This window comes from Amphiura filiformis, chromosome 4 (assembly GCF_039555335.1).
Source record: "Amphiura filiformis chromosome 4, Afil_fr2py, whole genome shotgun sequence".
NCBI lineage: Eukaryota > Metazoa > Echinodermata > Ophiuroidea > Amphilepidida > Amphiuridae > Amphiura > Amphiura filiformis.
In genome coordinates, this window is record NC_092631.1 from 77,172,977 (window position 1) to 77,188,634 (window position 15,658).

Below are 15,658 nucleotides of genomic sequence, written 5' to 3' on the forward strand. Positions count from 1 at the left end.
GTGTCGCAATAACAAATACTATGCTTTGTTGATTTAGGGATTCAATCATGTTTCACTGTTGTTCATCACCGATTAACAACGATGCGTCTGCGTGATTTACTTTGCGAGGGCTAATTTTGAGTCGGGTCTCTGGTAAAGTTTCTACTTGGATTCTATCAAGCAGGTGCAAACTTCATTTTTGTGAAGTATTTTTAAATAAAAAAACTTCTGACTGGACAACGAAATAAAACACTGTACACGTGTATTTGGGTACTATAATAATAATTTATAATACCAGGGACAAAAAATACAAAATTTATACAGTAAAACAATGGAATATGTCTATAAACCATTCAAGTTGAAAGATGTTTTACACAAAATATTTTGAATCATGATTTTACATAGCAGACTGGGAAGAAAAGCTTGGTTCTTTTTATCAAACAGTTCTTCAAATCAAACCTTAACAAAATGGCATACTCATCACTTGAATGGAAGGTCGTAAGTGTGTAGTAATAATCATTCAATCTGTAACATTGTTTTGAACCAACCAATGTTTTGCAGAGATATCCTACATCTCCACATCTTGCAAAATATTAAGATATCAAAAGAGAGACTGATTATTGATTGTGATACTTGAAAATAAATTATCAGTGAAGAAAAAAAGTACCGTAATAGTTTGAGTATAGTCCCAACCCCCATTTTTAGAAAAATTCCAGAAATGGTTAAAAAAATTTGGAAATATTTTGCCTAAAAAAGGGATGGGACTATACTCAGACGTCATTGCCAGCAGTAGACGAATGAAAACTGTATGGTTAGCACAAAGAAATATTCTTTTTTGAATAATTATTATAGAATTTTCCTTTGTAATGGCAGTTTAATTCAGTCTCCTCGGAGTGCAATCATCCACAACACTTGGACAAATTTAATTTCCAAACATACATTTCTACAAATAAAATCAAGATTCAAGTAATAACTAGAATTAAACAAAAGAACATTAATACAATTCCATCAACATATTAATTTACGTGTGGATGGAATACCAATTGTGGCACTTCGTCCACACTATTGAAACCAGCTAAATGAAACCCACACATCACCATTGTTGAAAACAGAATATAATTATGACTAAGGTCGTGTTCTCACTACAGACATGGGGTCTCGTACCTAGGTCCGAGTCCACATACAAGTGGACTCAGTCCACATTGATTTGGCATTCTCACTAACACCAAAATGCTGATGTAGGATCGACTCCACTTACCCGGATGTTATAATATCAATGCATGACGTCACAAATTCTGTTGCAATGCATGTTTTGAGCCGAACTCACAGCACAAAACTATCAATTTTGAAAGATCATTTTTTATTTCCAGGCCCCCTGATATATTTCTGCAATCTATGGATATGTTATTTTGTGATATGTATAATTTGGAAAGATCTGAAATAAAACGCTCTAAAAACTATTATTTTATATTAGGCCTATAGGTGTAAAATGAGAGAAATACATCGGGTTGTTATTTCTGATTTTGGTCAAGCACGCCGATTTACACACAACACAACCTCTAAATCACCATCAAAAATACTATTTTTAATTGGTAATTTTGACTCAGTCTAGCAAAATGTACACCTCAAAAACGAATATATTACACCTGAATAATATTCCTTTTGAAGTTCAAAGTCGTTTTGTTTAATTCTGAAACTGGATAAAATCTGTATCTTGCCGCGATGCCGTTGTTTTCACACTGCACGAGAACTGAAGCATGCTGCTCATCAAACTACGGCAAGCATCTCAAACGAACTTACGTGTATAGCCACTTTCCCCGAGCTTTTTCCACATAAAAATAAATTTTGTAAATTACTACATGAAATAAAGCCTGTAGAAATTTGTTCTATAATACCAGCTATGAATTTTTAAAGTTGAAAATGCATATGTTTAAATTTTATAATGGAAATTTTAAAATGTAGACTGTATATTGTATAGGCCTATAGTACAACGCCGGCCATCAAGGTCGTGCATAAAGCATTTCCGGTATAAGTGGATCGAGTCCACTTGTAAACACGTTCTCACTATGCTGTTTGCTACCACGTCCTTGGTACGAGACTACCTCAATGAGGTGGTCTCGATGCTATCCTGGATGTAGGATCGAGACCACTTATTTCGCGTTCTCACTATGCTTGGAAGTGGACTCGCTGTAGGATCGAGTCCACGTCCTGGTATCAAACAGGCATAGTGAGAACGCGCCCTAAGCTGAATATATTTTGACAGCTCACTCTTGTGGATTTGAAATTTGCTTGATAGCCTTTGTAAACCAACTAAAATGATGGAAAGCTTTGTTATTTAATGTTGCGTTATTACCAAATGAACTGAGCCCACCCTGATTATTAATGTGAAAATGGGAGGGGTGTATTTCCTATATATTATTTAAATTTTTGATTACTATTTACTACACATCTTTAGTTACAGGGATCTACGAGGACCAAAAAGTACACAATATGCGAGCCAAGAAGTATGCAATAAGGGCTAAAAAGTACACAATGAGGCCAAGAAGGACTGTACTTCTTGGCCTCATTATGTAACACAATGTGGGCTAAGAAGTACACAATGAGGGCTGCTTTTTGTAGACCTTATTGTAAATAGTTTTTGCAATCAACGTATTTGAGCCCATTAAACCTAGTTGTAATATATATTCTTTTTCCAACAATAGTGATGTTTCCCGCATCCCAGCACTTAAGGGGGTACTACATCCCTGCCCAATTTTGTGCGTATTTTTGCATTTTTCTCAAAAATTATAGCGCATTGGGGACAAGATATGCAAATTATAGGGGCAAGGACTACAACTACTGCACTGGAAATTTTATTTCAGCACAGACAACAGTTGTGGAGTTACAGTCAAAAATGAGGGAAACCAATATTTGATCAATAAATCAATAACTACTTGCCTTGAGTTGCTGAATTTTCAGTACAGTAGTTGTAGCCCTTGCCCCTATAATATACATATCTTACTTGTCACCAATATGCTATAATTTTTGAGAAAAATGCAAAAATAAGCACAAAATTGGCTAGGGGTGTAGTACCCCCTTAAATAGGGCATATATGCAAATCTGGAACTAAGTCAAGAGTTACAAAATTTGTTACATAAACCTCTGTTATGCAATACTAAAGATTTGAGCCAAGCCCCTGTATCCAGTAGAACTAGTCTATTTTAGTTATAAACATACATAAGAACTGAGAGATGAATCATTTAGGCTGTATAAAATTAATGTTTTGGTCCTCGTCCAGAGAATTTTCATGAATTGATGAGGTGTTTTTTAATTTTGTTTTATCGATGTAAAATTAGCATTGTTAATAGTGTTCGGTCCTTTCCAATTTGTTTTTCTTTTTTTGTGAGATTCTAAGGAATAAACACCCTAAAGTACCAAAAAATGACTTAGCAGTGATTCTTGTTCTATAACATTAATCTTATTTATCTATATTAAGTTTTTCTACAAGCATTCAAAAGTCTTGTTTTGAGGTGGGAGGGGATGAGAACTAAAACATTAATTTTATACGGCCTTATATCAAATGTTCATATATTTCTAGTCATTCTATCTGAATCTGTACAAAGCATTGCATCCCATTTACCAGCCTCAATCCAATTAACACTACCATCTACTTTGGCACACATTGAAAGTTGTACAGTTGAAGTAAGAACTTGGCAGGAAACTACAAAATTACTACTGTATACAAAGAATGGGACGGTTAGTCTTTCCCCAAGTCTCATATCCTCTTTAATTACTCCAATTGTGACACAATCAAGGGAAATGAGTTGGATGTCGCTAATATTGATTTTGAGATATTGGCAAAGAATGTGTTATAATTCTTTTGTTTTATATTGTTTTCAGCGATTGATAAATTTACCTAACTTCGCAAGGAAAAGTCATATCAACATGGAGTTTTCAGTTCTGAAAGCTCCAAATGTCCTCTTGGACACATTTTCAAAACTCATATTCGACCAGGGTCGACATGTGACTCGTTCCCCTTGATCATGTCACAATTTAGAACACAGTCAAAAAATTGGAGCAAATTTGCACGTTCTACTGAATTGTTTAAAAAGTGTAAACTCCAAAACAAGTTTTGTATGAATTACATGCAAGGAGAAATATAAATAGGCGAGACCTTCAATATGATTCATTATTGTGGACATTGTGCACCAGTCTAATTACTACTTCTAATATATGCAAAATATCTAATTCTCTTTCATGAGAGCAAACTTGGGTATGCACAGATATTTGCGTCGAGCGTACTACTCAAAGACCACACGCTTACAGCGCAAGCACATCTTTTGAGAATTGACCAATCAGTCTTTGGTAGTGCAATCGCGTTGTTCCACAAAAAATACGCTGACTCAACAGTACGCAGAAGGTACATCTTCTCATGATCGAGAATTGGATATTTTGCATCTGAAATATCTACTAGAAAATCAATATTTGAAAAACTGCTGATGCTAGAATGCATTACCTAGTTGCAGCAGGAGTAAATAAAAATGCAGATTCAGCTTCTTATGAATATGGTAAAATGAATCCTTTTGGGATGCGAACAAAAACTTAACCAGTGACCTGTCCATCCATATTTTTGAATGCGCAATCACAAACTTGGATGGCCTAAAACATGCCTTCGGCACCAGAACCAAACTTGTTAAATTTTTGGCTCGACTGTCGATGCTGCTTCAATGCTTGTAATTAATGAAATATCAGCTGCTGGTAAATTTGTATCGGGCAATATTATTACATGCACAGATTCATATGTAATCACAATTAACGATAGTCAATTAATTGATTTTATAAATTATAAGGTTCAAACAAGCCTCGATAGTCAATCAAAAGACCAAACTAATTTGGTTCTGCCTAAGCCATTCATAACCCTGATGAGATCAATTCATAGAATTTCCTTTAAAAAGTTTATATTTTGGTAAAATATATACTTTTTTTTTATAAGTCTCTAAATGTCTTTAAGAAGGCAATTTGTGATGCACAGTCACAACGTAATGAACAGTCACCATTTTCATTATTGCAAAATTTGCTACATAATTGTGCTTACTTAAATTTCAGATCGGAATGGTGATTGGGTCTGTGGACTGGCAGTTTTTGGATCCTGGCTTATACACTCTTGCATCACAATACTGATATATGTTGATGTCTTAGTATCAAAACTAAACTTTCACTGAAGCCTCTCAAGGGATATCAAACAGGATCTTAAAATCACAGTGAAAGTCACAGAAAGGGATAAAAACAAAAATTCTTCTTGTCATCCTAGGACACAATTTTGAAGTCCCACTGGTCATTTTGGGCACCCCTGTCACAAGCATGGGAACCCAACCATGACCCAAATGTACTTCCCCTGAGGTTGGGAGTACTTTATGCCACATTATTAACATCCCAGTTTTATTATTATTGTTTTCATGGTAGGCCTCAATCTTAGATACAAAACAGAACATGAAAAATCGGACCACACCTCTCTAATGTAAGTGTCAATTTGAAGCTTAAAAGTACCCACCTCAAGCCTTGACATATTATCGACATCAATTTGATGTCGATGATTGAGGTCATGCTTTTGTTGACCTCAATCATTGGAATCGAATCGACCTCGATAATATTCCGAGGCTTGAGGTGGTTAGTTTCAAGCTTCAAATTGACGCTTGCATAAGAATTACATATTGTCAGATACTACCAATGTAAAACAATATACAACTCAATATGAAAGTAACAAATAAAACAGTGTGACTACATAAGAGTTTGGCCCCAATACCAACTAGTGGATTAGTCTACATGTTCAAGAGGCACATATTTATTGAAAAGACTGATGAGGGATTTACTCTGTGCTCCTTTTCCATGTCTGTCCATTCCTAAGGTTCCTTGCTCATGTCTGTGAAACTGCAGAAATCGCAACTTTCTAAACTGGTATAATGACTGCCATGATTAAAATAAGACAACCCTGGTGATTTCAGCTGTGTACAATAAAAACTCACTAGTGCAGTCTTCATCAATACTGTCCTGTAATGCCAAATCTATTGGCTACACATGAGTTTACAACTATAAACCAAATCTCTCGGCTCTCTTCTGCTTCTTTGCCTGCAATGGAAAGGACAAAAAGAATCATTGTAAATCTTTGTAAAATAACACATAATGGTAATGCAAAGGAAGAAAAAGAAATGTCACAAAAGGAACACTATTGTGAACTGAGGTGAAAGACAGTATAATCATGTGTTTAATGCGTTTGAACAATAAAGGGAACTTATGCAAAAAAATAGCCAAGTGTTGATACAGATTTTACCGAGGGCGATTCCAGTTGGAAATTTTTTTCAAGTGTTATTTTAAAAGAGCAAATCACAGTACAGAATAATAGAAATCAATTTTAACAAGTGTGATTAAGAGAAAGTCACTAAAGCTGTATGGTGAGTAAGAGAGAACCTCAGAGAAGGGGCCCCTATGGGGTAGTGATGCCTTTGAAAATTTCATCAAGTGAGGAGGTATATATGCTTCGTTCCATCAGGTATCACTAGCAAACGCCTAGAGAAATTGTGTTCACAAGTTTGATTTATGCAAATGGGTTACCTAAATAAGCACCTCCACTAAGTCACATCACTACTATGCTTTTGTGAAATTCTGAGAAATCATGCTTGAATTAATAATTTTAAACCTGTTGGGAGTGAAATTGTACTAAATAATGCACACATACTGATGCATCTAATGTATAAGCCCCGCAGGGTAGAGTGCATTACATACACTAACATCTCATTACAAGTGCATTATTTTATGTAATATGCAGTTATTAACCTATTTCATACACACGAAAATGAACAAGTCCAAAAACACTACAGCTAGGATGTGGAGTGTGTGCCCGTGCATTATATATACAATCAATACACTCCTGGCATTTTTCTAACATTTGTTTAGATTCCCTATCTCACTCAGGTTTAATGCATTATTTTACTTACATCAGTATCCCCACCAGCTGTAACTGAGGTGGTTGTGGCAACTCCAAATCTTTCCTTTCTCTTTAGTAACCTGGCTTGTTGTTCACTCTGAAACATAATAAACAAGTAGATTAGCAAAATGTACCCAAAACAGACTGAAATTAAATAAAGTTGCAGAAAGAACTAAATTCAGTTTTAAAACTGAAAATTTTCAAATTTTCATGCCTACGGCATACACACACGACAAACAGAGCCCATTTCATAGTCCCTGTTCTGACTTAAAATTTGTTGGCGGTGACAATAATCATCTGAGCGACTGCACAACAAATATTATTTCACAGATACAGGACTTACATGTAGTAACATGGGCTTGTTGTTCTTCCTGTAACAAATAATCATCTGAGTGATCGTACATCAAATATTGTAACAGATCCTTGTTAGGCACACACCAAAAAGATTTCTAACTGCTTTCAGATATAATAAAAGTATGTTTTGAGCAAATACAACACACTGGACCGGCACAACATGAAGTTTTACCTTATCATTGCACCAGTCCAATATGTTGTATTTGCTTACAATTTTGATTGTTGGATCCAAGGGCCACATGACAGATGTCAAGTGTTTTCGAAGGCCACATAACATTTTAATCCCTTGTGTATCTTTTCCTTTCTTATTTGAGGTGGATTCTTGCTATTGCTCGTTTTACAATTATCATTTATTCACAAGCTCTACTCAAATAAATACCTTTTCAACTACTGGTGATACAGTAGCTCCAAATCTTTCAGCTCTCTTCTTTAGTTTATCTACATCACCAGCCTATAATTAATAACAAATACAATATGACCATCACATTTTAGAACAAAATAATGAAGACTCCCAGATGTAAAATCAACAAATTGCCAAACCTGGTTCCTATTCACAGGTGAAATTAACAAAACAACATTTCAAGTAAAACTTTAAGCTTTGTGCAGTGAACCATCGATCTCTACCAGGTTTGTACTGAAACATTGGTCAGCATAATTATAATACTCCAGTTACAGTGACTTGAGCAAGGAACCTTAGGAATGGTCAGACATGACAAAGGAGCACATAGTAAATCCCTCATCAGGGTAGTCGCATGTGACCTTCTGATCCATTGCAAAATTTAGAAAATCCAATAGGAAAATTGCTGAAAAACAGCTTGTGCCCCCAAATACACCAGGTGCCCCACATCATGGTCGGTGCCCCACATCATGGTCGGTGCCCCCCCCCAATATGATGACCTACGCTATAGCCACTGTCCAGTTAGGTTTATTCCCCACACCAAGCCTGTACATCACATTGAAAGATAGTAGGCCAGAGCATTGATGTTTGTGTTACCACTAGCGCCTGTACTCTGCGTCTGACATAGTCCAAACACAGCTTGATTGACGTACGCTGTATACTTGGAATGCCTCTTCCATCTGACAGCTCTGCAGTAAACATTACACTACAGAAGCGATTTGTCTGCCCAGGTTAGAAAATGTTGGTGCAGAAACAAGTCTCCAAGTATTTATACTTTATAGAACTGGGGTCCCAAGTACTGATTATTATGCTGTTGGAGATTTCAGCATTTCTGGATTTAGATATTTTTGCTGACATGGAACTTTCAAGTTGAAGTACTATGTCTGACAGAGCAGAAATATTTTATAGGCAGCACAGTCTTATTTTACAGCGCATCTCTAACACCACATCTCTGTGGGTTTTTTAGGTGCTGTTTATTTGTGTGTGTGTAACTGTTTGGCTCAGATTGTTACCAATTGTTTTGTTTCTTTGCATACTTACTGAGGCTCCTTGTGGTACTTGTGGTATACTTGATACAAGACCACCTGATTTGACTGCTGGTTTTGATGTCACTGTTGTGCCAAACCTAATTCATTAAAATAAATAGATAAAACAATAAAAAGTGAGAGAACGAGAGCACAAAAATAGCAACACATACAATTCATTACTATCACAACATACATGCAGTCAAATAACTTTTACAACAGAAAATTTGCAAATACATTGCAATTATCAGATGAAGTCCATCTATACATACTCCAAGTCCACCCTCCAACAAAATGGTTCTCTCTTTGTGCACATAGCCACATACATGTGATACAATAAAGTGATGTTAGATTTCGCAGTGGCAAATTTGAATCATTGCGTTTATGCGGTTGCATTGCCACCGTACGGACAAATCGCCCTTCTACGCAGGATTAGGTTAGTATGCGCAATTCAAATCTGCCACTGCAAAATCCACCATGAGAGGAGACACACAATACCCATCAAACTTGCACTCACTCACCTCTGTGCCCTGGCAGCTTTCTTTGCATCTTCTGTTAATGATGTTCCACTACTTGAAAACCTTTCTGCTCTTTGTTTCTTTCTCTGTCAAATATAATACCAATAAAACTTATGATCATCACAAGGTTGAAAAATATAGTATAAGATGAGCAATAAATGATCTGCTCTACTGCTTCTCCTGCATGAGTCTCATTGCAGCTTTCATAGATTAATAAATAGATTGGAAAATTGCATGCCTGTACCCTCTGAATATGCTTGATTTGGTTGGTGCTGGTAGTGTTCAAACCTAAAACCTTAATACAGTGTTGTCAGCATGTATGCACTCGCTTACTTTCCTTTATGCTCACACTGCTTTTTGTTTGCTAATGTATTGTACACTTTACCTGCCTTACTGTTGATTCCTGTGTGCAAAGTCCTAGCCATAACTCTTCCACAGTATGCCTGATTTAAACACCCCCCCCCAAGTTGTGATCATTAGAATTTTATCCAACTAATGTTTGCCTCACCTCCTGTTCTGTAAGTGGTTGTGTTACTGGTACGATAGCAGGTTTCTCTGTGTCCTGAGATTGTATTACTGGGGTAAGTTCGGGTGGACCTAAATCTGTAGATGACTTCTCTTCAACAGGTTCTTCCTCCTGTACATTGAGACAATACAATATATGTGAATGTAATACATTTAAATTGCAATGAAATTTTGTTCAATATTTACACAAGACATTGGTATAACCACCACCACATAGAGAGATGAGGGTTACATTTTGAGACCAGCATTGTAGTTAGGAGCTAGAATGAAGAGATCAGATATTGAGATTAGCATTCATGGCTGTTAGGTGGGTTAGGGAGCTTGAGAGAAGCGATTATTAGACCTAAAGAGTACCGACTAAAATTGTCGCATGTACAATACGCTATGGTAAATCTGTATTAATTTGTCGCTCATGAAGGAAAATATATTACATGCAATGTTTATCAGCTAAAGCCCAAAGGAACAGTAACTGACATCATTTAGCTTAAGTTACAAAGGTTTATGTATGTAGCATTTGAATGTATTTTTTGGCACATATTTCACTTTGAATAACACTGTGTATACTTTCACTTTGAACATCAACAACCAAACATTTGAACTGAAGTACGCTGGCAACATAGCAAGATAAACCGGAGGTACACTATTTTTCCCTCCATGAGCAACACACAAACATGGCAGAATATGTACTGTTTGGTTAACTACATTTATTGGATTCACCAAAAATGGTATCAGTCTTTTACCAATACATTAGCATGCACTGGCATTAGTGTCTCACAAAATGGCAATAGCTTATGAAATTTTCATTCCAGAAAACTAATAGAGCCACCAACATGGACTGTCCCATGGACTATTGATACTGGTATATATGTGATATGATCTGATCCAATCAAACCAAAGTTGGCAATATTAAATTGATATACATGTAGGCAATATAAGAAGCACAGAATAATAACAAAAAGTTCACAACTATGCAAGCAATTACACCAGGGACTACAACATCAGTAAGCTTGGGTACTGTGCAAGCAAATTAAAGTAAAAAAAAAAAAAAAAAGGTTTGTCTCAAAGCTCACAAGAAATTTAAAAAATTGAGCGATTTTTTTTTTTAATTTTTTTATTCCGACTTTTTTCATGGTATTTTGAGAAAAAGTCTGATTTTCGCCGATTTTTTCTGGAAAAACTAAAAAAAAAAAATTTTTGAAATAAAAAAAAATTTCGCATTTGTTTTTTGTCAAATCGTGGGATTTTACAAATGCGCGCGCAAGCTTTGAAACGAACCTTTTTTTTTTTGGCCTAATAGCTAGATGGTCAAAATGTCTGACTTTGGCCTGAGTAGATCAGATCTTGTAACATATACAGTAAATATTAATGTTTATCAGATTTTCTCCCATGCAAGATTGATCCAATTATGATGCAGGAATTCATGCAAGTTAGTAAAATATGGCATTCAATAAGTGTGACACATTTAATGCGCACCATGTCAAAATGTTACACAGGTAAATGCAATTGATTATCATTTGACAGTAGATTTAGAGGCAGTCATTTTTATCATAATTCCTGATTTTGGAACACACTCATACATGTGTAATCCAAAATGGGACAAAATATAGTAATAATAAAACAAAAACACAGATTGGAATTTTTAAGGTGGTACTACACCCCTTGATAAATTTTTGACTATTTTTGCATTTTTCTCAAAAACTAATAAAACACCGGTAACAAAAGTTATGTATCTTATAGGAGCAAGGAATCCAGTTACTACACTGGAATTTCAGTGACTCAAGGCAAGTAGTTATTGATTTATTGATCAAATATTGGTTTTCCCTCATTTTTTACTGTAACTCCACAACTGTTGTCTGTGCTGAAATATAATTTTCAGTGCAGTAGTTGTAGTCCTTGCCCCTATAATATACGTATCTTACTTGTTACCAATGCGCTGTAACTTTTGAGAAAAATGCAAAAATAGGCACAAAATTGGTCAGGGGTGTAGTACCACCTTAAAGTATATTTGTATATTTATTTCCCCATTTGCATGGTATTATATCAAGAACCAATGCTCAACATGTGAATGGATTGGAAGGAGTCATTTTCAGTTTTGTATGAGTTAAGCATGAGCTATTACTATCAAACTAACCTGCTAATACATTTGTAAAACAGGTAGATTTTGTACAAAAATACTGAATGCCACTTCAACTCATGCCATCTTCATTGAGCTGGTTGGCCCTATACTTTACCTTTAACTCTGGGCCTAGCAAGTCTGTGTCATCCTCAGCAGTAGTAACAATTGCCTCAAAGAATAAAATAACAACATCATCACCTATGGTATCTTCAATTTAATTAACAGAGGATTGGAATCAAGCCTTATATGGAAGCATAACATGGAGCAAATTAGCTGCTTTTTTGAGAAATCTAATCCATACATTCATTGTTTGCAGTACCACCACTGACAAATTGATCAATTGTATTGGCACTGTGACACACCTGGTTCAATACTGTTGTGAGCATAGCAATGGTGTAGATTTCTTTTTGACATTGGGGGATGACGTTGGAAAAAATTCTTGAAGTATAGTGAATCAAGCACCTTTTGGCGACAGAATAAGTTAATGGTACAAATCTTAATTTTGCCATATTGAAGCTAAATTGATGAAATAAGGTGCAACAGTTGAATAAATTCACGCAAAGCGCGCACAAATTTGCACTTTTGGGGCTAAAATGGCAAAATATGAGGTTAATTTGGTCAGAAACCCACATACAGGCGTCAACATTAGGGGGGTGATTGTATGGACCATCCCCATGGCAAAATATTAGGGGATTTATCATTGTAATATCTCACAATAGTTGATAGTGATATTAGTCAGGGCGCGCGCCGCCACGCAACGGCGGCACGCTTGTTGCTCCTCAATGATCGCGCGATAATGCGTTCGTGTAATACATGTGCGAGAACTAAGAACGCGATTAGGCGGCTTAGATGTTCGTGATGGTTTTGTTCATTTAAAACAACGGGGATGTCCTCACAAAAGTAACTTTATTTTTTTCTGAAAAAAGGCAGTTTTTCTCGCAAAAATTACATTAAAACTGAATAAGAATGAGAATAAAAGATAGGATTTTGTCTTTTGCCTATCCAATATCGTGTCATAATGGATGGGCTGGTCAATATTTTGAGTAGTGGATGCCGGCGCACTACGATCCAGCTATATAAGATGAGCCAGCTATATAAGATAAAATCCTATCTTTTATTCTCTAATTAATTAACTAATGAAATGTTGTTATTCATGTCTACTGAATAATTTTACATCACACAACAATTACGCTACATTTAAACAAAGGACTACGTACAATGTTAACTTTACATCACTCTGTCACAGGGCTTTCAACTTTATCAATATTGTTAATGATTTATGATTTATGTACTGACAGCTTGTAGTGATGTTGAATGGGTTAGTAATGAGGGGAACAAATTACAAACTTTAACAATGGTGAAATCAAACTATAGGTGGTTATCAAACCACAAGTCTTGCTTGCTTTTGTGATTAATGTGATTGGGTAACAATAAAAAGTAAAACAAGGGTGCTTCTCAAACCACAAAGCTGGACCCTGGAACTTTTTCAGTTTGTACTTTTTTTACTGACTAGAATCAGCTATGAAAGAGCCAGCTATATGAGAATTAGAGAGAGTTGTGCGTAAATTAATGCAAATTACTAACATAATTAGCATATTTTGCCCTGAAATATAATCAGGTGTGCAACCAGTAGATTTCCCTCCTTCCATTTGGTTTCACTACCATGTTATACTTCAATCAGATCTGGAGATTTGTCAACAAGGTTAAAATTATGAGCACTCAAACTAGTGACGAATTTCTTTTTGATGAATTTACATTTACGTGGGCAAGCTATAGTCCGTCTTGTCTCAAGTTGAGAGTAACGCCGTTGAATTTTGCAATGGCAGATTCGAATCCTGTGTGCTAGCCTAATCCCACAGGCATACACATTAAGTAGGATTATTTGTCCATACGTTGGCGACTCAACTGCGCACGAAAATACAATGATTTGAATCTGCCAGAGCAAAATCCAAGATGGCGTTAGGGCCTACTCTCAACTTGAGATGAGACACACAATCACACATAGCCTATTTACCTCTTCTTCTTGTTCTAGCAGACTATCCTCATCTTCTTTTGTTATTGGTACATTGGGTGCTCTGTTTTCTGATTCTGCTCCATCATCTCCTATTGATTACAAATTAGAAAATACACACTCATCCTTGTATCCTTGTCATGTAATACATTAAGATATAAAAGTACCACCCAATAGCCATCGCTCGGGAGTTGAATTTGTTAAAGGCTAGAGACATAGCTTATCAATCCATCGACTCTACACTCTGAAAATGGAAATAAAGAGCATGCTTGCTATTCGCTTTACTGCAATTTAAGCGCTTTAGAAAAAAAATACAACTTTTTAGTCTTCAATAACTAATTCATACAAAAGTTTTTCTTACCACTTTGCTCTATGTGCTCAGTGAGTCTATCTATCAACTCTTGTTTGTTGCCTTTGCTATTTAGTCCTCTTGTTGTCAACTCTTCTCTCAATTCAGTCACCTTCAAAAACAAAATTGTATTTATATTATACATTATATAGTATATACATCATTATAGATTCCTGTCATCTGATTGGTTAAATCACCGGTCATGGGGGGTTGTGTGAATGGGCATTGTACATGATTCCTTGTGCCCCCACCACTTCGGTATCTAAGGCCGACAATATCGTCCTCTCATCAGAAAGGGGGTAGTTTCGGGGGGTTTCGTGCCCAACTTATCAATAAATGGTTTTTGTTCTTTTTGCTCCATAGTTTTCGACATATGATGCACCAGCTGAAAGACAGTAACCAATCAGCAGGGTTGTACTTGCAGTGGGTGGCAGAGCCCACCACTCAGTTTTGGGAGCCCACGGCAACCACTCAGCTGCAATTTTAGCACTGGGGCCCACCACCCAGTACTAAAAATATCCTAGCTACATTAACTGCTACAACCTAGCCCGACACATAGATCATGGCCCTAGTTGTTCCTTCCTCACAATAGGGTCATGACCTCCGAGGTCCTCCGTACTATTGCACAACCGGGGCACATGGAGGAAGCTGCACTGAACTCAAGTCGCAGTTTCAAAGTTCACCCTGCATTCATAAAAGTACTCACATGTTCAGTTTTGTGATATAATCGTTAAAATATAACACTATGAAGACTTCCTGCATCTCTTTTCTTCATTAAATCTGCATTTCACAGCAAAAAAAATGAAATTTCTTTGCCACCATGTTATCGAGACATCAATTTTTGTTTCGGTGATGATCGCTACGGTCACAAATTTGGTCATTTTACAGTCTTCAAATGTACTCAAAATTTACACACATGCACAAATATGTTTTATTCAAGTCTTATCTTCACGTGAGGAACGGTAGGAAGTGATATTTTGTTAATAAAATTCGATAGGCCCAGGTCCAGGAGCTTCATCTTCGTACCGAGAAGGCCAGTGGAAATCGTATAGTGACGGAGGTGTGAGTACCTCGGGTTAGCTACAACCCTACCCATCAGATACCGACTAAAATAAGATGCTTATCTGATATTTTTATTTTTCTTATCTGATCAAGCCAGCCTAGGCTTGGGACATGGGCCGACATGTTATTTTCCGCTGTGCTCAGAAATTTCAATCATCACAACAAATTGTAAACAATTTGAATTTAACAAACCGTTTCCGAGTTTGATTGCATGATAGGTAACGCAATCCACAAACTGTATTTTAATTCTGACTTTTTAGGTCTGCGCTTCCATCCTGAGAAATGAAGGTCGAATTGAAGCCGTTTTGGTGCTTCATTTTTACACTATTTATATTATTGCTTTCAACAAAAGAAAGGGCCC

The 15,658-nt window shown here is 36.2% G+C and overlaps 1 protein-coding gene across 2 annotated transcripts; it reads right to left on the minus strand.

Annotated features, from left to right (window-relative positions):
* Nucleotides 1–706: 706 nt before the first annotated feature.
* On the minus strand, nt 707–14,395 carry LOC140151438 (SAP domain-containing ribonucleoprotein-like). Of its 2 annotated transcripts, XM_072173780.1 has the most exons (9): nt 14,248–14,395; nt 13,890–13,978; nt 11,991–12,044; nt 9,743–9,871; nt 9,238–9,320; nt 8,733–8,817; nt 7,674–7,745; nt 6,951–7,037; nt 707–6,084 (listed from the first exon to the last, which is right to left on the minus strand). In XM_072173780.1, the coding sequence occupies exons 1-9, from the start codon at nt 14,378–14,380 to the stop codon at nt 6,046–6,048; spliced, it is 771 nt and encodes a 256-aa protein (XP_072029881.1). In that variant the 5' UTR covers nt 14,381–14,395; the 3' UTR covers nt 707–6,045. The 2 variants fall into 2 exon arrangements, with proteins under 2 accessions (XP_072029881.1, XP_072029883.1); XM_072173782.1 differs by lacking the exon at nt 11,991–12,044.
* Between the last annotated feature and the right edge of the window lie 1,263 nt (nt 14,396–15,658).

Excerpts from the sequence above, each read along its gene's own strand:
- LOC140151438 (XM_072173780.1), bottom strand. The coding sequence starts at position 14,380 with ATGTATAATATAAATACAATTTTGTTTTTGAAGGTGACTGAATTGAGA. Across the intron at positions 9,872-11,990 it reads TGCTAGGCCCAGAGTTAAAG|GAGGAAGAACCTGTTGAAGA; the intron begins GTAAAGTATAGG and ends CTCAATGTACAG. Across the intron at positions 9,321-9,742 it reads AACCACTTACAGAACAGGAG|AGAAAGAAACAAAGAGCAGA; the intron begins GTGAGGCAAACA and ends TATATTTGACAG.